At 50.0% G+C, this 27967-nt stretch overlaps 1 protein-coding gene across 2 annotated transcripts in view; it reads left to right on the top strand.

Annotated features, from left to right (window-relative positions):
• Nucleotides 1–27967, top strand: part of DNAH2 (dynein axonemal heavy chain 2) — a 3497426-nt gene that overhangs the window by 2606416 nt on the left and 863043 nt on the right. For both annotated transcript variants that reach the window (XM_078670326.1, XM_078670327.1), the window contains one exon: nucleotides 18478–18619. In XM_078670326.1, the coding sequence (XP_078526452.1) occupies nucleotides 18478–18619 (142 nt within the window). The remainder of the gene's footprint in view (nucleotides 1–18477; nucleotides 18620–27967) is intronic.

Raw genomic sequence — 27967 nt, 5'->3', positions numbered from 1 at the left:
AGAAGAGGACCCTTCCTCAGACACAGGAACTCTGACTGGAGAAGTTCTGTTAAAAAAACATCACAGAACCTAGTCTGCTCCTTCAAGCTGTAGCAGGAAGCTGCCTCCAGAGACTTTCAAACACTCTTCATCTTTGCCATTGACGAAAACTTCATCTATATAACCATCAAAGAAGCTCATCAATGATGAGCAAGAAGCCATCGGCTTTGGCAATGGTAGTACCTTCATCGCTTGAAATACCGTAGATAACGGCGTCGGCAACGACACGGTTGTCAATGACACTGACTAAGCTACTATCGACAAGGTTGATGACGATACCATCAACAAAAATGTCACCTCCGTGGACGACAAGGACACCATCGTCAACAATGACTATACTGTTGACTGCGAGAACACCATTAGCAAAAACACCATCAAAAACTGCTACTGATACCATACCCTCTGTTACAATTTTGAGAGACATGACACAACAGCCCTTGCCCTAACAGTTACCTCACAACTCCTTTGATGAGAATGGACAAACTCTCCACACCCAAGAACACAAAAATAACTTGGATTCCTTGACAGGGAAGTCCAGTGCCTCTAATACCAAAGCAGACATCCCCAAGTAGCGTTCGCCCCATCCCCCACAGATGAGGAAGGATCCTTTGGACTGGCTTCAGTCCTACTCAGTCTGGATACAGGAGAAGAGGACGATGACTGCGTTAACACAGATTCCATCAGATCAAAGATGCATTTGTCAGTCTTTTTTGCAACAGCAAGATGATGACCGTGCTGAGGCTAATCAACGCCAGTATAGTTTAAACACACCAAGCAACCAAGTTCATTTTCCGCTGCTAGGTAAACCAAAAACTTGATCAACGCGCCGTTCACTTCTGGCACCACAGCCCATTACTACACAGGCACCAGATACAGATGATGACCGGGAGGACAGACCGCTGGAAAATCCCTTCTGGGCTTCAGGCCCCATGTGGGATGACTTTAGAGCTACCACTCCGGATAACATCACTCCCCCAATAGTGGAATCTCCCCCAGATGGCACCTTAATAGGAAGAGCACCAAAAAGATTTGACTTACCAGTAACAAGCCGTTTAAGACGTGTGTGGTCAGCTTGAACTGTGAAGTTAGTACCAAACAAGTATGGTCTTAACTTTTTCAGGGACGAAACCACAACAAAGGCCTCCCTCTCTTTGACAAAGCAATCGTACATTATAGTATGACTCTCCATTAGGAAGGGACGCCCTTCCTAATAGTGAGTTGCAAACCCTCTTTTGCGAGTCAGTAATAGGTTACTGACTCACAAAATAGGGTTTGTACATAGGGCAGACCGTTTTTGCTGTCTCAAACGGGCCAATTTCCCGTTTGCGACCACCAAAAACGTTGTACATCTGGCCCTAAGTCCTATCTGGGAGGTGGTCATATCTCCCTGTGACAGGAAACCTATTGTTCTGCCTTCCCCTGCTTGAGGTTCTACCCTCCCCCTGCTCGAGCCTGGCTCAGCAGCAGGAGGGCAGAATCGTGTCTGTGGTCGGCAGCAGCACTAGCTTGCTGTTAGGCCCTGATAGGCCGATATAGGGAAATACAGGGGGGCTCCACAGAAGAGCCCCCAGTACATGGGATCCTACAACCAACACTGGAGTTGGTGTTGGGGTAGGATTCCAACATGTGTGATACCAAACATAACCCATTTTGGTGCAGCCAATATATAGTTAGACATCTTTTAATTGACTTGTTGCCCACTGTATGTACAAAATGGCTAACAGCACTTACACAGCCTGGAGAATGGACTCTTGGGTTTGTAGGGGGTGTCCTGCTCATGCAGGGCACCCTCACACTTATAACCAAGCACCCTGCCTTCAGGATTGAAAGGCCTGCCTTAGAGGTGACTTATAGTTTTTATGTGCACTGACTTCAGATATAAGAAAACATATATCTGTTGTAAGTGGTGCTAGCACCAGCTCACACAGGCTGCAATAACAGGCCTGTAGTCACAGTTTAGTGTCTCTCATGGGTGGCATAATACATGCTGCAGCTCATGTGAGACCCCTGGTGTACCTATGCCATGGGTACCTTAGTACCATATACTAGGGACTTAGAAGGATACACCAGTAGCCAATTAGGAAAGTTCCAAAGTACTTACTATAGTCCAATGTAAGGAGAGAGCTCAGTGACTGGGGTACTGATTAGCAGGATCCCAGCCAGTCTACTCAGAAAACAGACGGCAGCAAAAAGTGGGGGTAACCATGAAAACAGTCCCATTTTCCTGCAGTAAGTAACTTTTTCGTCTCTACCTGAAAAGGCGTTACCTAAGGTAAGTAACTTGTTCTTTCTATCACTCTTTCCCACATTTACTACTAAGTAGCAAACTGACATGTGTGGTGGTATCCCATAAAAAAGATAGCAGGGTTGCAGGTGGAGGTTCCCACCTTTTGGTTTGTAAATTGAATTTTGTAGTAAGTTGGTAGTACTACTACTGCAGTGCTACTTTATGTACTGCAAAATGCAGTTTGTGAATCGAGGACTCAGAACCTACAGTAGAAGGAAAACGTAAGCCACAAACGCTAATGGTAAACAATTATGGTGTTCCTCCATTTAAGCACTATTTATGGTTACTCAAGTATTGGAACTTTCATAGATTCACATGCCTGAATCATTCCCCGTCGTCAAGACGGGAGTCTCCGGTACATAAAAAAGCAATGCTTATTAGTATAGCAAACTGAAAAGAGGCCTAGGCCCATTTCCCTTTTGCAACCCTCAACCTTTTTTATGTAAAAGAGACCAAACTTTCCCCTGAACCAATCAGAGCTCCTTACCCTCTAGAACCCTCCTGAGAGAACCTTTTGCCCCTCAGACTTTCTTCCACACGTTGTGCTAGGGAGTCTCCTTTGAGCTCTGCTCAAACTCTTCATTTGCTACTCAATCTGGATTAGATTTGAGAGTTTTCTCTTTTCAGATATAATTATTTGAATTACTACCTGCTATTTCTCCAGTTTTAACAATAGCTGACAAGGAGAAAAAAGGTTTATTTAGAGCCTGTGCCACCTGTTCGAAGAAAAGGCTCTATACAGACGACCCGCATAAGGATTGCATCTACTGCCTTTATCCAGACTATTAGGCAAAGGATTGTAAGGTATGTATTACCTTTTCAAATAAAACTTTGAGGGATCGTGAAGGAAGACTGCAACTATGGCTTCAAAAACTTAAAGCCAGGAAGGAAGTCATGTCTAGTGACAGTGAGGAAGAGTCTACATCTTCTAGGAGATCTAAAAAAAAGAAGAAGATCTCCTAAGGCTCATACCTCTGGGGAAAGACCTGAGAAGGCCCTTAAAAAGACCACCCTAGGGTCTTCTGGGCGCAGTCCCTCTAAATCTCCTCCAAGCAAGGAAAAGGACAGCAAGGGTCAGGCTTCGGGGTAAAACATGCCAAAAGAACAAGTTCAGAGCCTTCTAAATCACCCCTAAGGTCAAACATTCTGTCAAGAAGCCGGCCTCAACACCTCTTGGGGTAAGATTGGAGAAATCTACACCGTCAAGGGAGCGAGGACGAAGAAAATGACATCGTCGTCGACTAAATCTAAGGTAAAACTTATCTCTAAGACTTTATCACAGTCGAGGATACCACCGTCGACGACAATGTCGACGCCGAAATCTGTGGCGACGACGGCATCGACGACGACAATGACTACGGCGACGATCGCGTCGTCGACAAGACCGTCGATGACGTCAGCAACCACAGGATCGTCTACGGCAACGACGACGACAGTAACAGCAACGTCGACGGGCTCGACGACGAGGGAAAAAACCCCAGAAAAACCTTTTTTTACATGGAAGATAATTACCCCAGAAATTACCTCTCCAAGTAAGTTGACACCTCTGGTACTATCTCACCTTTTGGAGGAAGAGGAGTCAGAAGAAGGGGAGGATGATGGCGGACCTTTTGGCTACGCTAGTAGCCCGTCACAGTTACAGGTTAAGTACCAAACGGATGACTCAGAAGACGAATATGAGGGGTTTCAAGATTGCCCCCAGCAACAATACCACCAAGTGTATCAGGAGGAGATGGTTAGTGTTCCATCTTCTTTACTAAAAGATCTACAGTTCATGCTGGAAGATTATAAGAAGAGACATCCTGTACCCAATACCTCTAAAGAATTACCGATGGCTATGCCTCAACCATACTCTGTACCAGGTACGCCAGCACCTAGGAGAGAGATCTTACCAGAGCCCTTGCCCAGATCTCCTCCAACAAGATCTCAACAAGAACCAGTGACCACGGATGATGGCCAGGAGGAAGGAGAGATAAAAGACACTAGCAGAGAGTGGGACAATTATCTAATTCCTTCTCCTCCTTCACCGAAGCCTGTCGATTCACCATCAGAGGACATTGGTGGTTTTCATAATCTCATAGAGAGAGCCACAAACAGATTCACACTCACCATGGCCACTGACAAAGCAGAATGTTTCTTGTACGATTTCAAGGAACCTTATCGCAAGACAGTTCGGTCCCTGCCGATCATCTATGGAAGGAAGGCCTGAAGGTCATGGAGACACCGGCAATGGTGACTCTGGTACTTGCCAGACTGGACAAAAAATATAAAGCGCCTTCGGATGCTCCAGCTTGTCTTCTAGGCTCAAGCCGGACTCAGTCATAACCCAGGCGGCTCAGCAGAAGTCCAGAAATCCATCAGCTCCAATTATAACGCCTCCAGACAGAGAAGGGTGGAGATTGGAAAATGCGGGGAAGAAGTTTTCCTCTATGTCTGCCCTTTCAGTGAGAGCTGTGAATGCCCTGGCCATATTGGGCAGGTACGATAGACAGATGTGGTTTGACCTCTCGCCTTACATAGACTGCATCCCAGAGGCCGATAGACAGCAGGCCAGGAAAGTTCTGCAAGAGGGAGAGATGACTTTGGCTGAAGTAATAGATTGCGCTATGGACATCCCAGCAACAGCCTTCAGATCGTTGGGAGGAGCAGCAGTCCTACGCAGGCAAGGTGGCTGAGAGCTGCAGCGTTCAGGCCAGAGGTCCAAAATAAGATCTTGGACCTCCCTTGATGAGGATTTATTCCGGAAACATATAGATGAGACACTACAAAGTATCAAAAGTATCAAAAAAGATACTGATACAGCAAAATCATTGGGAACACTACAATATAGGAAAGTTCTTTTTCGAGGCTCTAAAGGTAGAGGCCAATCATCTTACAGAGGAGGATACCAGCAGGGAAAAATACTCGTCTTACTCTACCTCGTCTCAGCCCTACCGGCAACAGTATACACAACGCCAGTGGTGAGGCTACGCAAAATCTACTCCTAGAGGTAAAGAAGGTCATTAGGGGAAAGACAACACCCGACGACAATGACAACCTTCAGGATCTGGCTAAACCCATCCCTCTTATGTCACATGTTCCCCTGGGTGGAAAGATTGTTTATTATTTTCAAAATTGGCCGCAAATAACTACGGACCAGTGGGTACTCAACATAATTCAATTCGGACACACTCTAGAACTTCTGCAAACTCCCCTTGTACTCCACCGAAACATCAGGAAGTCAAGCACTTGCGTCAGATGCGCCGGAAGATTCGGACAATGCTCCAAATGGGAGCAATAGAACCGGTGCCGAACTCCCAGAGGGGATGGGGGTTTTACTCCAAAAAAATTTTAGTCAAGAAAAAAACGTTCTCCAATGGCGTCCTATTCTAGACCTCAGATCCCTAAACACCTATCTCAAGAAGCAGTCTTTCAGAATGGTTTCTCTTCAAGACTTACTTCAAGACCCAGGAATATGACCACATTAGACCTACAGGATGCGTACTTTCACATCCCCATCCATCCTTCCCACAGGCTGTATCTTCGGTTCATGGTAGCCGGACAACATTTCCAATTCAAGGTACTGCCATTCAGCCTGAAGTCGGCCCCAAGAATATTTACGAAGTGTCTGGCTCCAGTGGCAGCTGTTCTAAGAAAACAGAAACACCAAGTATTCCCTTAGCTCGATGACTGGTTGGTCAAGGCACCATCAGCCGCATCGGCCCGATCATCAACAGCGGCTTGCGTGGGGTTGTTTGCCAGGTTAGGTCTGACTTGAAACGAGGAAAAATCATCCCTTCAACAACAAGAAACATCACCTTCTTAGGAGCGATACTGGACACAGAGGTAAACAAGGCGTTCCCCTCCAAGGAAAGGCAACTAACAACAACAACAATCCACATTTGTAAAGCGCACAATCACCCGTAAGGGTCTCTAGGCGCTGGAGGCCGTCGGGAAGATTAAGCGAGCTATTGCCCAGAGTCACATGGTGCTGGGCTAACCTGCCGCCGGTGCCGGGGATCGAACTGTGAATTACAACTCTTTTCAAAGACTTTACAAAAAGAAAGTCTCTTTCAGTACGCAAGTACAAGTCATTACTGGGAACGATGTCATCTTGCATTCCCCTCGTACCTTGCTGCAGGTTAAGAATGCGTCCATTGCAAGAGCAACTAGATCTACAATGGCATCATGCGGAGGGTTCCTTCAAAGACATAGTCAAGGTGATGCCGGTCATGGTTCAAGCGGTGACATGGTGGACCCAAAAGTGGAACGTCTCGTAGGGTCTTTCATTCCTTACAGAGCCAGCCCCACTGATAATTACTACAGATGCTTCCCTAGAAGGATGGGGAGCGTTCCTTCAAGACCTCCAAGTCAGCGGCCGTCGGAAGTTGCACAAGCAACAAATGCACATCAACTTATTGGAACTCATAGCCGTCAGCTTGTCATTGCTAGCTTCCTCACCAAAGATAAAAAGATCAGCTGTGGTACTAAGAACGGACAACACAACAGTGATGCACTATTTAAACAAACTAAGAGGAACGAGATCTCTCTCCCAGTCTCAAGAGGCCCAGAAGATATGGGAATGGGCATTACAACACAAGATATCCATAACAGCGGAACATCTTCCAGGGGACCAGAACGTCAAAGCAGATACTCTCAGCAGAGTGCCATGTGTGGGAGATCGACCCAGGGGTTCTCAAAAACATCTTCCAAAGATGAGGGGAACTGACTGTAGACCTCTTCGCAAGAGCAGAGAACAAGAAATGCCGGTTCTTCGCAAGCTGGCTTCCCCAACGGGGATCTTGGGGAATGCGTTTTTGATGGCATGGTCAGGCATCTTTGCCTACGCCTTTCCTCCAATTCCCTTCCTGCCACGAGTTCTTATGAAGATCAAGAAGGAGACGTGCAGGATGATCCTGATAGCCCCATGGTGGCCCAGGCAGCACTGGTTCACAGAGCTTCTGCTACTGTTGGAGGCCAATACCGTCGCTTCTGACGATGTCCATGGGGCAAGTGCACAATCCAGACACGAAATCATTGCACTTAGAGGCCTGACTCCTGAGCACTGTAAGTTTCAACATCTAAAACTTTTCAGAGGAATGCAAGGACTTTCTATCAAAAGCCAGAGCGGATAGTACGAACAAGACCTACAAAATGAAATGGCAAAGATTTTGTCTGTGGTGCCAAAGATGTAATGTTCATCCTCTGAATTCGGCAGCACATGAGATTATTCCATACATTTTACTTTTAGTTAAGTCGAGTTTGGCCCATGCATCTATAAAGGTACATTTAGCTGCAATATCATGCTACAGAAGGTCTTCCTCAGGACCATCTCTATGGTCTGCAAGAATCATTAAACAATTCATGAAGGGATGGTTCAGAGTTTTTCCTCCAATAAAACCTCCATCACCTCTTTGCACTTAAACATAGTTCTTTCTCAGTTGATGAAGCAGCCCTTTGAGCCAATACACAGGGCGGATCTCAAATTCCTATCATGGAAAGTGGCGCTTCTCATCGCTCTCACTTCGGCTAGGAGGGTAGGAGAATTGCAGACTCTCACTATTCAAGACCCTTTCTTGCAATTTAAGGAGGACAGAATAATTCTCAGAACTAATCCGAAGTTTATTCCAAAAGTACCAACTGACTTTCATTTGAATGAGCCACTGGTTTTAAAACGGTTCTTCCCTCAACCAACAACAGCGGCGGAAAAAGTTCTCCATTCTTTGAATGTCCAGCAATGTCTCAAATTCTATTTACAAAAGACTAGACCCTTCTGCAAGTCTTCACAATTTTTGTCGCCTTCAGCGCCCCCAGGAAGGGCTATCCTTTATCAAAACGTGGAATTGCAAGATGGATTTCCAGTGCCTTAGAATATTGCCATCAAGCAGCTGGAAAACCTTTGAATGCACAAGTTCGTGCCCATGCGACGAGAGCAGTGTCCACCTCCACTGCTTTGTTTGCTGGGGTACCGATCCAGGATATCTGCAGGGCAGCAACCTGGAAAACTACGCACACCTTCACAAGGCATTACTCCTTGGATGCAGCTGCGGAGAGAGAGGTGGCAGTGGGAGAAGCGGTGCTGAGAAACAATATCCAGTAACGGTGAGCCCTCTTTTGCATCCCTCCATCCTTCTTTTTCCTGGTTCTGAATGCACATGTTTTTTCTTTTACTATGTTTGTTAAGAGTGATTGCAATATTAATATGCAAAATACTAAATAGAATATGTATAGAAAGATGATGTCTTAAGTAACTATACTAGATTAAAAAAAATGTGCTTTATACTACTGCTCGCTGTTCTGATTCAGGCATGTGAATCTATGAAAGTTCCAATACTGGAGTAAGAAAACAAGTTACTTACCTGTAACTGTAGTTCTCCAGTATTCAAAGCTTTCATAGATTCACATGCTTAGCCACCCTCCTCCCCTGAGAGGCTCACCTTGGATTTGGCACAAAAGGTGTTTATGGCACAAGGAGGGTTCTAGAGGGTGAGGAGCTCTGATTGGGTCAGGGGAAAGTTTAGTCTCTTTTACATAACGAAGGTTATGGGTTGCAAAAGGGAAATGGGCCTAGGCCTCTTTTCAGTTTGCTATACTAATAAGCATTGCTTTTTTATGTACCGGAGACTCCAGTCTAGACAATGGGGAATGTGAATCTATGAAAGCTTCCAATACTGGAGAACTACAGTTACAGGTAAGTAACTTGTCTCATCACAAAAAGGTGCTAAAACCCTCCTATTTTACTAAGAAAGGTAAGCATCCAAACTGCACTGCATTTCCCTGCTGTAAATACCGACCTGTAATTTTTATAACCTAGATCGCTGATGGAATATTCACCTTTATTGTGCATGATCACAGAGTCATAATGTATTTAAGTCTCAATATCCCCTTACCATCATCTCTATTAGACCTTGACTGCTTTTCACTCAGTCTGCCATCATTGAGTAGAGTATACAAATGTTGTCTTCACCAGCCACGTATTTGCGAGCATTTAGGCACAGAAAAGAGGAAGTTTAGTGTAAGGAAATGCCTCTTTGTGTATGGTCACCCCTCAGACTTTTCGACTGATGCTGCTGGTTTTTCGTCTCTCTGAGTGTACTGAGGCCTGGTAACCAGACCTCAGTGCCAGGGTCCTGACCCTAAAGTATATGCCGAATTGGCTGTACCCAATTGGAGAAGGGTAACTTACCTGTAAGTTTCTAGTATAGGGTACCCTGGTACCCAGGGTATGTAAGTTAGAGAGGTACCACAGGGCTTGCAGCCCTGGTTATGCCAACCTGGAGGTTCTCCAAGTAAAATGAGTCCCGCCGGTCTGCCACTGCAGAGCAGTTGTGCACTGTTACCCTGACTTTGCCATTAAAAGCAATGGCAAAGCCACTACCTCTCTTATACATCTGTGTAAGTCACCACACTGGCAGGCCTACCAAGTCCTAAGGCAGGGTGTGACTAATGACACGGACAGGAAATGTCGTTTACATGTCCTGACAGTAAATATGTGAAAACATAGTTTTTACCTTGGAAAGATTTGATTGTCCAATTGGCAACTTATGACACGGGCAGGACATGTACTTTACATGTCCTAACAATAAACATGTGAAAACACAGTTTTTACCTTGGTAAGACATGATTGCTCAATTGGCGAGCTCGGAATTACACTTTGACCCCTCAGCTACCCTATCTCCTGAATGATGTGACCAAAGTGGGCACTCCAATCTATCAAACAATTTGTTACATTTGCTTGACTTGTATCTCAAGTTGAAATTAACGTAGCTTTTTGCAGTGTGCAGCTTTAGCAAAGCTGCCACTTTGTTGCCTTTGCAACCCGTTTGCCTTTCCAGGTACACATTGATACCATACAACGAGAAAGCGTTCTGCCCTCCTGGAGAGACATGCCAACAACGCTCAGGAAGTAGAACAATGAGGGATTATAGAACAACAAGGTGTCACCTCTCTCCTGCAGAGAGTCACTTAAGTCTTATCCCCAAAAGGCAGGCTTCAAAGGAGAAACCACCTTTGAAGGGCAAATGTGTCACACTAGGGAGGAGAGCTTCCCCATTTTGTAGGCAGGCACTGGGGTTTTTATCTCTAGATATTAGTCTATTCTACACATGTATTTTTGTATAATGCTGCTCTCCCCATCCCATTCGGTTTTAAGGATTATCTCACAAGTTCTCAAAAAGTGACACATATAGATAGATCATTTGCAAGTCGGTGTTGTCTTTGCCTTTTTTATCATCTTATATCTGAAAGAAACACATTAGTTATAGATTCCTTACCTTAGAATTATCCCCAGGCGTCGGACTGGATCCGGAAAGTTTTTTCGTCAGCAGTACCTCTGCGTGTCGGAAGTTGGCGTTGGTTGGCTCAGTGATCGTCCTCATGGTCGTTGGGATGACGTCGCGGCAGCTACTTAGGCGCCGCCCTTGCGCGCTGACGTCAGTTCTTTCTTTTTCCGCGCCAGCCAGTGCAGATCTGGGAAGACCTGTACCTCAGTCATTTTTTGACCAACTTTTTCTTGACTTTTGCCGATGTCTTTCTAGAGTCTTCAACTCCGTAAGGTGCATGAGTGATGCCCAGTTTCAAGGCCTGCGGTTCCTGTCATCGCATGATGCAGTTGACAGATCCGTGTGTCTTTTTTACCTTAGAATTACGCCCAGGCGTCGGACTGGATCCGTAGAATTTTTCTTCGCAGTACCCCTGCGCGTCGGTCGGAGGCGTCGGTTGACTCAGCGTTTGTTGTTGGCGTCATGATCGCCAGAATGACGTCACAGTATCTACTTAGACACCTCCCCTGCACGCTGATGTCAGTTCTTTCTTTTTCCGCGTCAGCCACTGCAGATCTGGAGAGAGCGGTACCTGAAGTAATTTTTGACTGTCCTTTTTCAACTTTTTTGAGTTGTTTGACTCCTGGTGTACAGAGATGTCACATCAGCTTACCACCTCAAGCCTTGTGGCTCCTGTCACAAGCTGATGCCGGTGACGGAACCACATCTGGTGTGCCTCAGGTGTCTGGAGCGCGACCACGACCCAAAGTCGTGCTCTGACTGTCAGGCCATGGCCCAGAAGTCTTTGGAGGAGTGGTCCTGAAAGCTTCTGGAGGCCCGGCAGTCAGCTTCGCGCCTCTCGAGGTCCCGGAAGAGAGGGAGGTCGCAGGACCGGTCACGGAGCCATCACCACCACTCCTCGTCGTAGTCTTCATCTTGGGGTAAGTCGAAGCACAAAATGAAGGTGAAGAAGCACTGTCGCTCTTCGCGTCATCCCCGTCCGTTGGCCGACGCGACGCGGGATGCAGAAGGTAGTCGTCCTACTCTGCCCGCAGAGTTTGTTGGGTAGACTCCGAGCCTCCCTCGCTTACTGGGAGCCGGAGTGACCCCTACCCAACTTTGTTGCTTTTACGAAGCCCTCCACTCCATCTTTGGGCAGCCCGACTCCGCCGGCCCGCCTTTGGGCCCCGTGGACTCAGCTGGGGGTTCTAGGCCTATGATGCCGGCTGTTTCGGCCCAGGCACCGCAGGGCACCCCGGGATCCTGACCTGGATATGGATTGGCACCGGTTGACCTTACGACACCTCTTCTGGCGTCGAATCCATTGAAGACACCACGCCTCTTCCGCTGATGTCGACCCCACCCTCCCCCTCGACATGGACACAGAGCCCGACCAATGTCGGGACCGTCACCGACCGGTACTTTTGTGCCCTTGTTCTACCCTGATGTTCCTTATCACCCTGAGTGGTGACCAGAGGAGGTTGATGAGTCCTGGGAGGGGTCTGTGGACCCTCTGGCAGACGAGTTGGAAGAACCGCACTGGAGAGAGGAGTTGGGTGAGGTCAGTGGTCTGGACACTTCTTCGGTCTTGGCATGCTTTCTCCCCCTGCCGAGCTATGGAGTAGGGTGCATCATACGGAGTGGTGTTGCAATGGGCGGCTGAGGCCTTAAACCTCAAGCTTCCTACGGTGGCGGTCAAGACTAACTTTCTGACCATGGTGCTTCAACCGGCAGCGGCCTCTGCGGATCCCCTGCTGCCGTTTAAGGAGGCCCTCACAGACTATCTTCTGGGCACTTGGTCCAAGCCCAGCACAGGGGCACCTGTGGATATGATGATTGCCTGATGCTACCGCCCAGCCCCGGGCGGCCCCATTTTTCTCTTCTCAACACCCTACTCCCACGAGAGCTTGGTGGTCCAAGTATCTGCTTTCAAGGGCGCATTCCCTACTGCTCCACTTGATAGGGAATCCAAGGACCTGGTTCACCTTGGGAAGAAGATGTTTTCTTCTGCCAGCTTAGGACTGCGGTCGGTGAACACCACATGTCTCATGGGCCGCTAAACGCACTCTGTGTGGGATACGGTCGCGCAGGTGCTGCCACAGTGCCCGGAGGAGGCCCAGGCTGTTCTCTCCAGTGCAGTTGTTGGGGGTAGAGATGCAGCAAAGTTCGCCATACGATGTGGTCTGGACACCGCTGATTCGCTAGGCAGGACAATTTCAACCTCAGTTGCCCTGAGACGCTATATCTGGCTGAGGTTCACTGGCTTTTCGGACGATGTCCAATCGACTCTTTTGGACATGCCCTTTGATGGCTGTCGCTTGTTTGGTGACAAAGCGGAGTCTGCGTTTCGCCCATTTCGTGGCTACGGAAGGGGTGCCCCACCACTTTCCCCTCAGAGCCACAGGCCTGCGCAAACTGTTCAGCCTCTGCGCGTCCGGGAAGTTGAAACCCTGAGTCATGGGTCAGGGGGCCAGCGGGCGGGCCAGTCCACCAGTGTCCCCTCATCAGCAGCCTCCAAACCTTCCTAGTCCCACCTTCCAGGGACACCAGTTGGCAGTGGGTGGCAGGATTCGCATCACCTCCCCCACTGGCAGAACATCACGTCTGACAGGTGGGTTTTGCAGATAGTACGAAAGGGCTACTCCCTCCCCTTTGAGACTACCCCTCCATCAATGCCACCTACATTCCATCACATGTCAGAGGATCACTTGGCCCTTCTTCACCAGGAAGTTATGGCTCTCTTGGCTAAGGGAGCCAATGAGCGCGTCCCTGATCCAGAAGTAGGTCATGGTTGCTACTCCCACTACTTTCTGGTGCCCAGGAAGGACAAAGGCCTGCGTCTTATCTTGGATCTCAGGGACGCCAACCGCTTCCTCCATAAGGAAAAGGTCAAGATGTTGACATTGGCTCAGGTTCTTTCTACCCTCGACCCTGAAGACTGGCAGGTAGTGTTGGACTTGCAGGACGTCTATTTCCACATCCCCGTCCTGCCGGCCCACAGGCGTTACCTATGGTTCACGATAGGCAATGCACATTTTTAGTTTACCGTGCTCCCCTTTGGCCTTACCAGCACCCCTCTGGTGTTCACGAAAGTGATGGTGGTGGTCGCAGCTCATCTGCGCAGATCAGGGGTTCGAGTCTTCCCCTAGCTCGACGACTGGCTGCTGAGGGCGGGCTCGCCCCCGGCTGTTGTCTTCCATCTTCAGACTAAAGCGGACCTCCTACATTCGCTGGGGTTCACTATCAACGTGCCGAAATCACACCTGATTCCCTCTCAGAAGCTCCTTTTCATTGGAGCGGTTCTGGACACAACGCAGTTCGGGCTTATCCTCCGGAAACAGAGAGTCCGGGATATTCAGGCTATGATTCCGATCTTTCAGCCTCTATCCCGGGTTTCGGTCAGAATGACCCTGAGGCTGCTGGGCCTCATGGCCTCCTGCATCCTGGTGGTGGATCATGCCAGGTGGCATATGCGGGCTCTGCAGTGGGACCTGAAGTTCCAATGGGCACAGCATCAGGGTAATCTTTCAGATTGTGTCCAGATCTCAGAGGGCACTACACACCAATTGCAGTGTTGGCTAATGAACCAGGATTAGGTCAGCCGCAGATCCCTCTCTCTTCCTCAACCAGAGATCACAGTGGTGATAGATGCGTCACTCCTGGGATGGGGCGGCCACATGGGAGAGGCGGAGTTCAGAGGCCTCTGGTCTCCGGTGGAGTCTGGGTTCCACATCAACCTTCTGGAGCTCTGGGCGATTCGTCTTGCACTGAAAGCATTCCTTCCTTCTGTCAAAGGAAGAGTCGTACAGGTCTTCACTGACAAAACCACCGCAATGTGGTACTCAAACAAACAGGGCGGGGTGGGGTCGTGGACCCTATGTGGCGAGGTTCTCTGCCTTTGGGCATGGCTGGAACATCAGGGCATATCCCTGGTGGTTTAACGCCTGGCAGGTTTACTGAACGCCAGGGCGGACGAACGCGGGTGCATGATGGATCACAAATGGTGTCTTCACTCGGAGGGTCTCTCAGCAGTGGGGAGAGCCTTGGTTAGATCTATTTGCCACCGAAGAGAATGCACAATGTCAGCAGTTCTGCACGTTGGAATTTCCAAGGCGGCACTCGCTAGGCGATGCTTTCCATTGCAAGTGGAGTAGCAGTCTACTATACGCCTTTCCGCCTAGGCCACTTCTGCTCAGAGTGCTGAAAAAGATCAATCGCGACCGGGCCCAAGTCATTCTTGTGGCTCCGGAATGGGCATGAAGAGTCTAGTATCCCCAGCTCTTGAACATGGCCATCGATCCTCTGATCAGACAGAACTAATAGTCTCTTTCAGATGAACAAGGTACTTACCTCCGGTAACGATATATCTGTAAGAGACATATATTAGCTATGGATTCCTCACCGCCCACCCATCCTCCTCGTTCTGCAAACTGACTTGTAGGGTAAGGGACTTCCTTTCAGGGCCCTAGTTTTGTGTACCAATGGTTACTGTCTTGCATAGTTCTGCGCTTTTGGTGTGGAATGTCGTGTAAAGAACCGACGTCAGCGCACAGGGTCGGCGTCTAAGTAGATACTGTGACCTCATTGTAGGAAGGTGGATATCTGACTATGGTTACCCCCAACTTTTTGCCTGGTGTTTTGCTGGTTTTTGACTTAGTTGGCCTGGGATCCTGCTATTCAGGACCCCAGGCTTCCTGCTCTCTCTGTTAAAATGGACTCCATGTACCTTAGGTACATATCCAATTGGTACTGGGCCACCTTATCAGTCCCTGTACAGTGTACCTTAGGTACCCAGGGCATAGGTGTACCCAGGGCCTACCAGGGGCTGAAGCATGTATTATGCCACCCCTGGCTGGCCATCTAAATCTGACACAACTGGCTGCATGACAGCTGGGGCAAGGTGGTGTAAACACCCTTTGCTATAGATATAGTATACCTATATCTAACCCTAAAATGGACACATATATTCCTATCAGTCACTCCTATGGAAGGCCTTAACAATCCTGAAGGCAGAGTGCTTGGAATTATGTGAGATGGTGCTCTGGCATGAGCTGAGCCCATTTGCAGCTTGCGGAACCAAGTCCTAATAGCTGTTCCATGATAACGCTATACCATATACTCTTAAGTGCATTATAATCCTCGCGGTTAAATGCTAACTCTGGTATAACATTATCAAAACATGTCGAGTAAGGTGTCATACGATTTGGAATACTACCCACTCTCCAATTCTGGCGACGGGGGTAGCATTCCACCCTTCTAGAGGGACACGACATGTATGTAACTGTGAACCCCGGTTAAAGTTAACTCGAGCCTCAGCATCACAAAATGGATGCTGCCACCACAGACACAAGTCTGACCTCCTGCTGCTGGGAGTCCTTCCAGCGAGGATGGCTTGGACAAAGGGTTTCCTGCCTTGGGAGGTGCTAGCACCACCCCAGACAGGATTTTGTGTATTGAGGTAGGGAGGCCTGAAAGGAATGAGACATGCCTGGGGCACACAAGGTGCCCTGTGCATACACCGGTTCAAACCAGTTGCTGGGGCATCCCAGCCCCAGCTCTGGCGGGAAACCGGACAAAGGATCAGGGGTGTAACCACCCCCCTTCCTGGTCCCACCCAGGGGAGGGACCTAGTCAGTAGTGCAGCCCCCTTTAGGAGAATAAAGGTAGGAGCTGGTCCCATTCCAAAATAGATTATCCTGAACTATTCAACAACAAGAAACTCTGGCCTTCAACGTTCTGCTCCACAGAAGACTGAAGAATCTCCCTTGTGGGCAAGGAGTGTCCACCCTGCACAAGCAGGCACCATCAAGCGTCCAGCGGCTTCACTTTGTCGTCTTCCCTCGAGGATCCAGACTTCAGAGCCCGACGAGACCCGGATTCCCAGACCTCTCCGACCTCAACCTGCATCTACAGCAAAGCTGAGACCCGTGGGTGCGACGAGACACGTGGGACCAGCCATCTTGAACGAACCTGTACTTCGCTTCCAGCACGACTCCCGAGGTAAACTCGACCAAGTGCTTTGGGGACTGAGAAGCCCCAACCCCGAGCAGCCCCTGCACCGAAGATCAGCCCTCCAGCATCCACGAGATCTGCGTGGGGCCCTTCTGCTTTGTTGCTGCTCGACGCGTTGTCTGGTCACTTGCCGGCTGGCTAGTGGCCTCCCAGACGACGAACCTGTGAATTTCCACTGCTGATCTGGTTGCTCCAGATTGGCCCTTGCTCCCTTCCAAAAGAGGGGCACCCCGGACTCTCCTAGTCCGCACCAGACGCTTTCTTCACTCACCGCGTGGGTTGCCTTTGCCAAGGCCTGTTGCCTCCAATCCCGGATCCAACACCGCCGACAGCGAGAGCCTGCGTGGGACAGCTCGTGCCTCCATCCTGGTCGTCGAAGACACCTCCTGGTCCACGTGGCTGCAGAGTCAAGCGTCCACTCTTCACCTGATCGCGACGACGACATCTGGTTCCTTCCTGGTTCCACTCCAGTCACTGGCTAGTGACTGTGAACATTGTCCCCTCTGCTTTCAGGTCTCCTTCTTCAACAATCCACCCTTGAATTGCACCGGACATCTTCCTCCTGGTCGCCTGCAGCATCTTTTCTTTCAGGCTCCATAGACTTCAACGCAAGAACCCGACGCACTTTGACACCTTTGCACCCGCAGCCCGTGGGTGAGGTAACGAGAGCATTTCGGTGCTCAAGGGTAGTTTAACTGTCCTAGTGTCCAGTTCCACAGTCGTTTTAGTCCTACCTAGTCAGGATTGTCCGTACTCACCTTTAACTTGAACTGTACTGTCCATAGACGTTGTTACGCATTTCGCGTGTGAGTTCACACTCTGCACACGCGTTCCGTGGGCCTCCTATTACTTACCTGAAGTTAGTATAGCGTGGTCCCATCGATCCTACAGCCTCTGGACAGCTCCATTTCCATTATCGACTTTCACATTCCACTTAGTTAGTATACGCTTTGTCGTGCCCCTAGGGCACCATTGTAATTTTGTGCGACTTGTAGTATTTTTCTTAAGAGATTGTCATGTGCTTAGCCCTCTGACCTCATAAAGAGTTCAGAGGTGTTGTTATTAATAAATAGACTGTTTATTTTCATAACAACCTGTGTGGTGTCCTTTCACTTGGTATTCAAGGGGTTATATTGTGGTAAAACAGCTGGCTTCACATGCCAAAAGAGTTTAGCCTAAGACTGCTTTGTCCATGCTACCATTAGGATAGCTGGTCTATAAGGTTGAGTTACAACCAATCACCATATGGATTGTTTGGACTGATACAAGGTGATCACTAGAACTAGTGAGCATCATATATCAGGCCAACTTCTCACAATCATTCCGGCGATCACGACGCCAACGAGGAAAGCAGAGTTGACCAATGGCACCTACCGATGCGTAGGGGTACTGCTGAAGAAAAAGTCTTCGGATCCAGTCTCACTCCTGGGGGTAATTCTAAGGTGAGGAATCCATAACAATACATGTCTCTTACAGATATATTGTTTCTGAAGGTAAGTAACTTGTTCGATTAGTACTGGTAAAACAAGCTGCTTTACAGTCTGTCTGGACTAAGCCTGAAGGCTGCTCTCCACAGCTATCACTTAGAGAACTTACTACGGTTCATTATAATGGTTGTCTGGATTAGACAAGGGTGCTTCACTTAAATATGTGTGCACAGTATACTAATCCCCTTACAACAACATATTATTGTAGCATTTCTTTTCCTAATGTTGCTGATTTACCAGGTGATTTTCTGATGCTCATTTATTGCGGATGTGCTGTTGCAATATAATGTGCTATGCATTTTGAAGTGTAGAACTATGCCAGACTTTGCTGCCTTATGATAACATTCCAATGTGATTATCTTTATTTGTGCTTGGTGATCTTATTGAAGTACTTGTATTTCTTATTTCATAGGCTTTAGAGGCTCTCAACAAAAAGGACTTGACAGAAATAAAATCCTATGGCCGACCTCCGGTACTTGTAGAAACTGTAATGCAAGCTGTCATGATCCTGAGAGGCAATGAGCCCACCTGGGCGGAAGCAAAGAGGCAGCTCGGTAAGGATGAAAATGTCAAAACCAGGGCTTCTTGGGTTGGTCTTGTGACCCATCTTTCATATGGTCACATAGGATGTATGTGTATGACTTATCTGATAGAGACTTCTAACTGCAGATTCCTTTCTTTAGACTATTCCTCAGGTGTCAGGCTGTATCCTGAAGTTTTTGAGCCATCCCCCTGTGCACTGGTAGGTGGTGTCGTTCGGCTCTACTTTGATATCGTCCAAGCCGGAAACGATCTGCACTGTACCTATGTAGTGGCCACCCAGGCGCGCTGTCATCTGTTCTTTACTTTCCGTGCCAGATAGCGCTGATCCAGTGAGGGCTACCCTCAATCGATTTTCGACTTGCTTTTTCTGCAACTTTTTGTCAACACTTTTTTTAGAGATTTTCTCTCCTACTGTGACAGAATGCCCCCTAAGAAACTGGCTGGTTTCAAATTATGGGGTGCCTGTCATAGGCAGATGTTTGTGACATACCCACAGTTGGTATGTTTATGGTGCATGTAGAGGCACCACAAGTCCAAGACATGCAAGCACTGCTGTGACATGCGCCCAAAGGCGCTGAGGGAGTGATCCCTCAAGCTCCTCACCGCACAAAATCAAAGAACCCCCTCAGCGTTCCAGATCGTAGTCGTGCAGAAGGTCCCGGGACTGTTCGCAGAGCCGCATGGAGTGATGGTTGTTATACTCAAAGTCAATGAGTAAATCCCATAAACACCGCACCAGTCGAAGTCTTCCGGTGAGGTGCAGGAGCCTCGGCACTCCAGGTTTCGCGTTTCAGAGGGCCTTGCGCTTTCTTGACTTTCCCAGAGATGGAGCGACCCTCGCCTAATTGAAGAAATTTTATGAGGCTATGCTCCTCATATCTGGGCCGCCTGGCCCTTCTGGAGCACATTCTGGCCTCACAGGCTTTGGAAGGACTACCACTGGATCCTCACTGGTGGGCTCATCCTTGGGCCCCATGGATACCAAGTTGGATCCAGAGTGGAACTGCCGACAAGACCAGGGCCTTTCTCGGCACATGTTCCAGTGCTGCCACACCCAGTTCTGCTGATGCCCCATTGAGGCCACATCCTCATCCCAGTTGTCATTCCGACTCCGAAATGGAGCTGAACGTGCGTCACTCAGTGCCGGTTCTGGCGCCAACAGGCACCATGCGGTCCATTTCAGAGCTAGTGCCTTTTTTATTTGAGAGTCCTGGAGAGGGGGATGAATGGGAAGGGTCTGGGAGCCCTTATGGATACCAACCTCCCCTAGATGATAATAAGGACATCTGGTATGAGAAACTATCAGAGTACAGTGGGTTAGACACCTCACCTGACACTGGCTTGGTCTCTCCTCCTATGATTGCTATGGAGGAGGCATCCTCTTTTGCTATGGTGGTGCGCGGTGCAGCTGAGGTCTTGTACCTTCAGCTACCCTCATTGGCAGTCAAGACGAATGTCTTGACGGAGGTGCTTCAGCTTGGAGTTGTCCCTTCAAAATCTTTACCCCCCTTTAATGGAGCCCTTATTAACGTCCTACTTGGGGCCTGGTCCAAGCCCTGCACAGGGGCTCCTGTGCATAGGGATATTGCCCTCATCCATCACCCCACTCATGGGGACCCCAGTTTGCTTACTCAGCACCCCACCCCAGAGAGCTCTCCATTAGATAGGGAATCCAAGAGGCTGGATACCATTTGCAGCAGAATGTTCTCTTCCATCAGCCTTTCACTGCGGTAGATAAACACTGTGTGCTTTTGGCTCAATGTTTCCATACGACCTGAGATTCAGTTGCACAAGTGCTGCCAATAGTCTTGAAGGAGACCTGGCCATACACTTCCAACTTATTGCTGGCAGGAGAGATGCAGCAAAGTTCACCATAAAATATGGACAGGACACAACTGAATCGCTGGGCAGAGCGATTTCAACGTTGGTGGCCTTGCGGTGACATACCTGGCTAAGAACCACTGTTTTTTCTGGGAATGTCCAAGCCTCTCTTATGGCAATGCCCTTTGATGGCTCTCATCTTTTTGGAGAGAAGGTGAACTCAGCGCTTGAGCTATTTAAGGACAGTAGAGCTATGGCCAGGTTCTTGGGCTTGTCTATGGCCCCTTGTGACCTCTGTCCATCTTCTGCCCCTCTCTTGGCCACCAAAGGGGGCCCTGAACACTCCCATACACACCCAGCCACCACGGCCAACAGACTTCCAAGCCAAGGATGCAGGTCCTATAGACCACGTGGGAGAGGTAGACAGCAGTTGGGCCAGCAGCCGCAGACTCCAAATCACTTACGTTTGCCCTCTGACCATCATGGGCATCCAGTGGAGGGCAGGATACGCCATCACCTGCACCACTGACGGCCAGTAACATCGGATCGTTCGGTTTTGTACATCATCCAAAGGGACTACATCTTCCCCTTTGCTACTACCCCTGCACCCATACCACCCACTTACAACCAGCTGAAGGAGGACCACCTCTCCTGGCTCCATCAGGAAGTGCTGGCTCTCTTGGACAAGGGAGCTATAGAGATGGTGCGGCATCAGAAGCAGGTCGTGGATGGTATTCCTGCTACTTTCTGGAGCCCTAGAAGGCCAAAGGCCTTTATCCTATCCTAGACCTGTGGCCTCTCAATTTCAACCTGAAAATATAAGAAATTCAAAATGGCATGTGGCGGCCATCTGGCAGAGGTTGAGATCAGAGGACGCTGGTGCCCGGTGGAGTCCAGGCTCTACGTCAACCTGTTGGAGCTTTCGGCAATTTGCTTGGCTTGAAAATCTTTTTTCCTTCTATCAAGGGAAGACTGGTGCAGATGTTTACAGACCACACCAATGCCAAGTAGTACTGCAACAAACAGGGTTTTGCGATGTGGACCATGTATCTAGAGGCTCTGCATCTCTGGACATGGCTGGAATGCCAGGGCATTTCGCTGGTGTAAGTAAATGGCTCTTTCTGTATAGTCACCCCCAGGTTTTTGGACTGATGTTGTGGTTTTTTGACTCTGAGAGTGCACTGAGGCCTGCTAACTAGACCTCAGTGGCAGTGCCCTGACTCTAAAGTATATGTCGAATTGTTTGTACTCAATTGGAAATGGCAAACTTAGCTAAAATTCCTAGGTATATTGTACCCAGGGCCTGTAAGTTAGATGAGTACCTCACGGATTGCAGCACTGGTACTGCCACCTTGAAGTTCTCCCAAGTAAAACAAGTCTCCCAGTACATCACTGAGGACAGGTATAGCAGTTGTGTACTGCTGGCCCGACTTTGCCATTAAAAGCAGTGGCAAAGCCTCCACTTCTCCTGTGCATCTTTGTAAGTCACTCCTCTGGCAGCCTACTGTACCTGAAGGCTGGGTGCAACGTATGACACCAACAGGACTTGTAGTTTCATGATCTGATAGAGACTACTAGCCGCAGATTCCTTCACGTAGAATTATTCCCAGGCATGAGACTGGATCCGTGAACTTTTTGCCACAGCATTCCTGCACGCCGGGGGCATGGCAACATCACGCGACTCCGCCCAGGTGTCGTCCGCGTACGTGACAGTGAGGTCACATAAGCCCCACATCGGCGCACCTATGTCAGCTTTTTCCTTTTCTGTGTGCAACGCGGATCCGGTCTTGCTGCGGGCCTGTTTAGGGCCCTTTTTTCTTCACCATTGTCTTCTGTTTTGGTGGAACAGTGTGCGAATGCCTTCGGGCTTCAAAACTTGCACATCGTGTGGGCGTCTTATGTCGGCGACGGACCCTCATCTCATTTGTATGTGGTGTTTGGGGGAGGATCACGGCACCACTGATTTTGAGGTGTGCCGACAGTTGAAGCCGAAGTCGCGGCTGGAGCGCCGAATGAAACTTCTATCAGCGTGTCTCTCCAGGTTGAGTTCCTCCCTTCAATCAGCATTGGCAGACGGCTTCAGATACGGCTGTGGTCCTCGTCCTCGTCCTTCTCCAATATCGCGAGCGCGTTGCTCCCCTGGTGGGTAAGTGTCGCAGTTTGTCCCCGGGGCTGGTCTTCGGCCTTCCAGTGGCGTGGACTCTCCGCGGGTGATGCGGCCCCGCGTTTCGACCTCCTACCCACCGTTTCCCGGTGCTGGGGCATCAAGAGTCCAGATGGAGACATACGTGGCGGCTTTGCAGGCCTCGCTGGTGTCTCCTCCTCCTTCCCCTCCTTGGGTGTTGGCGGATCCCTTGCTTCGCTCAGGGCCCTCCGCGGCACCGGCGGCGACTCCAGCCCCGGCACCGACTGGTTCGGATCCAGGCATGAAGGATGTGGTGCTGTTTTGAATGTGGCTTCTCACCAATAAGCCACACCCAATCACTGCACTCCCACCTGGGAGACAAATATACCACTGCACCTTTGACTAATATACACTTTTAAGCATGTCTTACCACCCCTGGCACAGCAAGACTTCAACACAAAATAAACAGCACCTTTTGAAAAGGAGTTTTATTTAACAACATGCAAAGGCTCTATCACTTTTAGAATAAGGCTTGGGGTTTATTGCATAATACTCTCTAAACAAAGGCTGTCTCAGATACTAAATGCATTAGATTCAAATATATGTAGCAAACTTATAATCTAAAGGCATGAATCAAATACTGAGCAAACTATAATACTGATTAATAATAACTAATATAAGATAAGATACATTGGACGTCCTGCAAGAGATCAGAAAGATATATATATATGTGTGTATATATATATATATATATACACTTACAAAGTAGAGGATCACTCTGGATGTGCACCTCCCACACCACAAAGAAAACACCTCAAACGATCACAGCCAATGGCTCACATCACAATCGCAATAATCACAAAACTCAATACGTCACCTCATGAATACACTGCCTACTTCTGGACGGGGGAAGTCTTCACACAGCCAGGGATCAGAGCTCAGCAATCAGGGTTCAATCCGAGATAGACACGTCTTCCCTCATTCGGAATCCAAACTTCCACCAGACCAGTGGAGGCTCCCCCTTTTAATACAAATCCAAACATAAAGAAGTTTCTAGCAAGCCTCGCCCCCTCGTTCTCATGAGAGCCCGTACCAGTCTGCTCCAAGGCCACGGCATCGGTTGATCTGACCTTTGCTATGGCTTCGAGACGAACCTGGTACATTACTCTGATAAGGACCGGTTTTCTCCAGTCAGAAGAGTGTGAAAAACAGGAGGAAAGCAAAATATGCCCTCTTCAGCTCTGCAGCTTCGTGCAGGCACAGCAAATTGCTTCAGTCATGAAAAAGGAGTTAGTTAAGCCATGCACACAGAAAGGCCCAAAGCAAGATGGAATTGAAAAGCAAGATGACATGAGAGCATGTCAAAGGCAATAGTCAGCACTGTCATAAAGCAAGGTAAAGTCAGAAAAGAGAATGGTCAAAGCCAATAGTAAGAACTCATAATTCTCACCAATGCACAATACAATACACATTCTTGCACAACTGCACACCTTCAAATGCGCAGCCCATTCGCTCTGCTCTTAGCAAGGCTGTTCCACTCCGTAAAAGCTCCCACTGAAAGACAGCAAGATTACAGAACAGAAGAGAATAAGGCAAATGCAGGACCATCCTACATTAAGGAACACACTCAAGTCAACTAAAATGGTGGTGGTGAGGGTCATCATAGGGTGTCAAAATCACAAGAGTGGCTCATTTATTACAGGTGCGGCCCCTCTGGGGTCCCTCCTTTAGGCCACGGCGCCTCTGCCTCACAGCAAACTCCCGCGTGAGTCCCTGTGGTGTTGCGGGAGGTCGCCGGGGCACGGGTGCATCCCCGAGCCCTCCTCGGCCCTCTGGGCAGGCGAAGGCCTCTTCCAAGGCTGAGCTGACGCCGCCACGGTGCCTGTGCCTGCTTCGGGAAAGCGCCACAGGGGCCGGTGACCTCTCCTCATCCTGCTCTGGGTCGAGGTGGGGTGGGGACTCCTCTCCCCCCTCTGGGCCCTTCTCGTCCCTCCTTGCGGGCGGCTGCCTCGTCAGATGGTGAGTCGGGGATTGATTCGTCCCTGGCGCTGCCGCATGGGTTGCCGTACCGCCTCCGTGACATTCTGGGCCGAGGCTGGCGGAGGGCTTCTTGTCACTCCCCCGGTCCCTCACGTTCCTCCACGCAGGTGGCTGCCTCGGCAGAGGTCGAGTCGGCGCCATTACGGCCTCCCCTTAGCCACGCCGGCACGGGCCCCACTCCGGTCCCCGACGTGGTGTGACTTGGAGGGGCCCTGTCCGGTCTCTCCTTTGGCGCCTGATGGTGCTGGCGTCCTGCCTTAGGGTACGGACTCTACGGCTCCACACAGAGGTCGCGCCGCGTATTTGTCTTCGGATGCTCCCTCTTCTCCGGAGGCTGGCTGCATATTGGTGTCTGCTTCCCCGGAGACTGGCCGCTGTGTGGTGTCTTTTTCACCGGTGTCGTTGAAGGGTGGCTCCCCGCCTTTTCTGAGGCCGGGGTGCTCGTCGGAGGAGCGGCAGGTCCCCCATTCTTCCGTACCCTCTGGCTTCCAGGTCTGGCCTTTGCCCGTCCCGCTTGGCTTCGGGGACGGCCGCCTTAGTCTGCAGCCGTCACCCACAGAGGAACTGCTTTCTTCTCCGCGGAGCTCTACGGAGGGGTTGCGGCCTTCACTCACACGGTGTCCACGGCTGTGGGGATTCTGCGCATGGGGGACCCCATTGCTCATTTCCCAGACCATCTCTTGGAGGTTCTCCACCAGGGCTTGGTGGGAGGGAGATCTTGCTCCCCTTTAAGGGTCCTCTCCTTTCTTCCCTCACGGGGGCTTGGAGGTGTCCCGCCTCGGGGAACTCGATGCCTCAACACCTTCTGCACCGATACCTTCCGGCACTGCGTGACCCGGCGTGCCTCTCCCGCCACCCCTCTGTTGCCAGTCCACTTTTATGGACCGCTTATCCCTCCCTGTCGCCACTCTTGACTCCTCCGTCCCGGGAGACCCGCTGCCTGGACTCTTGGGGGCGTAACATATTCGCCTCAACCAGTGCTGCCCTGCTGGCCCTTAACACCTTGTGTGTATTGGCGAGGGCCTCTTCTTGTTTGTGAGACTCGGCTGAGTCTCTGGGACTCGCGGCTTCCCAGAAGACTGTGTAGGTGGACTTACAGCATCATGCTTTGGATGGCCGGGACCTGGCGGCGTTTATTCTCCGCTCCGCTTTAGACATCTCAGAGGTGCTGGGCCAGGCCATGGCTTCCTCAGACTCCATCCATCGCCATGCTTGGCTTTGGGACGGAGTGTTTCCGGAAAACATTCGGAAGCGGTTCATTGACCTTCCGTTTGATGGCAGCCTTTTGTTCCATGCCCCGGCTAACTCCGCCATCCAGAGGTTCCTGGCGGGGCTCCATCTTCCTCCTCCACCTTATTCTCCTCCTCCTTCCCCTCCTCAGTGAGTGCTGAGTTGAGCTGGGTTTGGGGCCTTTTGGATGCCCTTGCTGTAGGTGGTGTTTGGTGGCCATTGAGTCCTCCTTGCTGGGACTTTGGCGTTGTTGGCCGCTTGTTGTGTGTGTGTTTTTGCTGGAATTGTTACACAGACTTGACCCTGAGATTAGGCCTTCTGTTTTTCTTTGGGCTGATGTCAAGCCTTCCACGGGGCTGTTTTTCACTGTGATCCTTTTGCTTTCTCCTCAGCTGCGGAAGTTCTTCCAAAGAGGGTTCCCATGTTTGAGACTTACCGTACCCTATGTGGGGTTGTGGTAGCTGTTATATAGCTATGTTCCGCTGGGGAGTGCTGGTTGCCTTCGGTGCCAGTTCTCCATGGCATTTCTGTATGTTGCTATTGCTTCTTGAGGTTGTGTGCGCGACCCTTGTAGTAGTGGGTCTGGGTATTTCCTCTCCTGGCACTTGTGCTGCGGGCTGGGATGCTGCTGTGTCCTTCTTGCAACTGGCTGCTTCTGTGTTAGCTGCCGTTCAGGCCGGCCTGTTGCCCTCCCGCTTGGTGGGCTCATCCCCTCCCCTGGTTGTCTTGGGCCCTCAGGGCTTCTTCTGGTTCTTCTGCCTGTCCTGGCATTGGATGGAAGTTCTGTTGCCTTAGGGGTGGAGTTGGGTGCTTCGGCCTCTCCGGCCTCACCTTGGTCCCTCTGTAGGGAGTGTGCGGGCCCTTTCCCTCTTCCTTCTTCCTCCTACATCCCTCTTGGGTTTGATGGTGTTTGACTTGTGGGTCCTCTTGCCTGGTAGGGACGAGGTTACTCCCTGGTCTACAGGGCTGGTCCCCTGTGGGCCCCATGTCCTGTCCAGTCTGGTGGGGTCCTTTTGCAGACCCTCCTTCCCTGTGGGTATTGCATGGGTATCTATTCTACATGAAGGAATCTGCGGCTAGTAGTCTCTATCAGATGTACGAGTTACTTAACTTCGGTAACGATGTATCTGGTAGAGACGATTCTAGCCGCAGATTCCTTCACAGCCCGCCCTTCCTCCCCGATCTTCGAGGACCCCTGGGCTGGTCTTCGGTACACGCCTCCCCATGGGGGGCTCTGTCCCCTGCGAGTACCTTCTTTTGCTCTTGGCGGTGGCTCCGTCTGGTTGCTGTTCTTCCCTCTTTGGTTCTGGGAAGTTGGGGTTCGGGTGCTCCTATGCCCCGCTGCGCTGGCTACTCCAAGTTGGGGGGGGGGGAGTTGCCTCCAATCTCTACCCTTCCTCCCTCCCTCTTACAGCTAAGGGTCTTGGCCCCCCTGCCTCCTCTGAGTTGGGGTCCCTTAGTCTTCCTTACCCCTGTTTCTTGGAGGGTGGTTGCCCTCTCTGCTGGGTGGTTTGGAGGTTGGTTGTTTCTGCCTGTTGGGACTGTCTCCCTTTTCTTGTTTCGGGTTGTGAGTTGTAGGCCTGCTACTGGTGTCTTGGCTGTCTCTGTGTTGGCAGGGTTTCTGCTCAAGGCTCTGCTCTGTTCTTCTTTCTCTCCCTGCCCTTGGGCACTGCGGTGTTGCACTATTTTCTATGGGGTCTCTTCCCTGTTTGTATACTATTTTGCACACTGTTCCCACAGTTTTTTGTTTGGTGGCTCTGTGTTGTGGTGCGGAAAAGTTCTCAGAAGAAAACTGACGTAGGCGCGCCGGGGTGGGGCTTATGTGACCTCGCTGATATCACGTACGCAGACAACGCCTGGGCGGAGTCGCGTGATGGCGCCCCGCCCCTGGCGCGCAGGTATGCTGTTGCAAAAAGTTTCCGGATTCAGTCTCACGCCTGGGGATAATTCTACGTGAAGGAATCTGCGGCTAGAATCGTCTCTACCAGATACATCGTTACCGAAGGTAAGTAACTCGTACTTCTGGCAGTAAGAATGCTAAACAGCAATTTTTACTGTGGAAAGAGTTGGTCCCCTAATAAGGGAGTGCAGGATTACATGCTGACCCCTCAGCCGTGTTAAGTCCTGAATGGTGCGACCAAAA

The sequence above is a fragment of the Lissotriton helveticus genome, chromosome 12 (genome assembly GCF_964261635.1).
Source record: "Lissotriton helveticus chromosome 12, aLisHel1.1, whole genome shotgun sequence".
NCBI lineage: Eukaryota > Metazoa > Chordata > Amphibia > Caudata > Salamandridae > Lissotriton > Lissotriton helveticus.
This window is presented reverse-complemented; position numbering and strand designations above follow the sequence as displayed.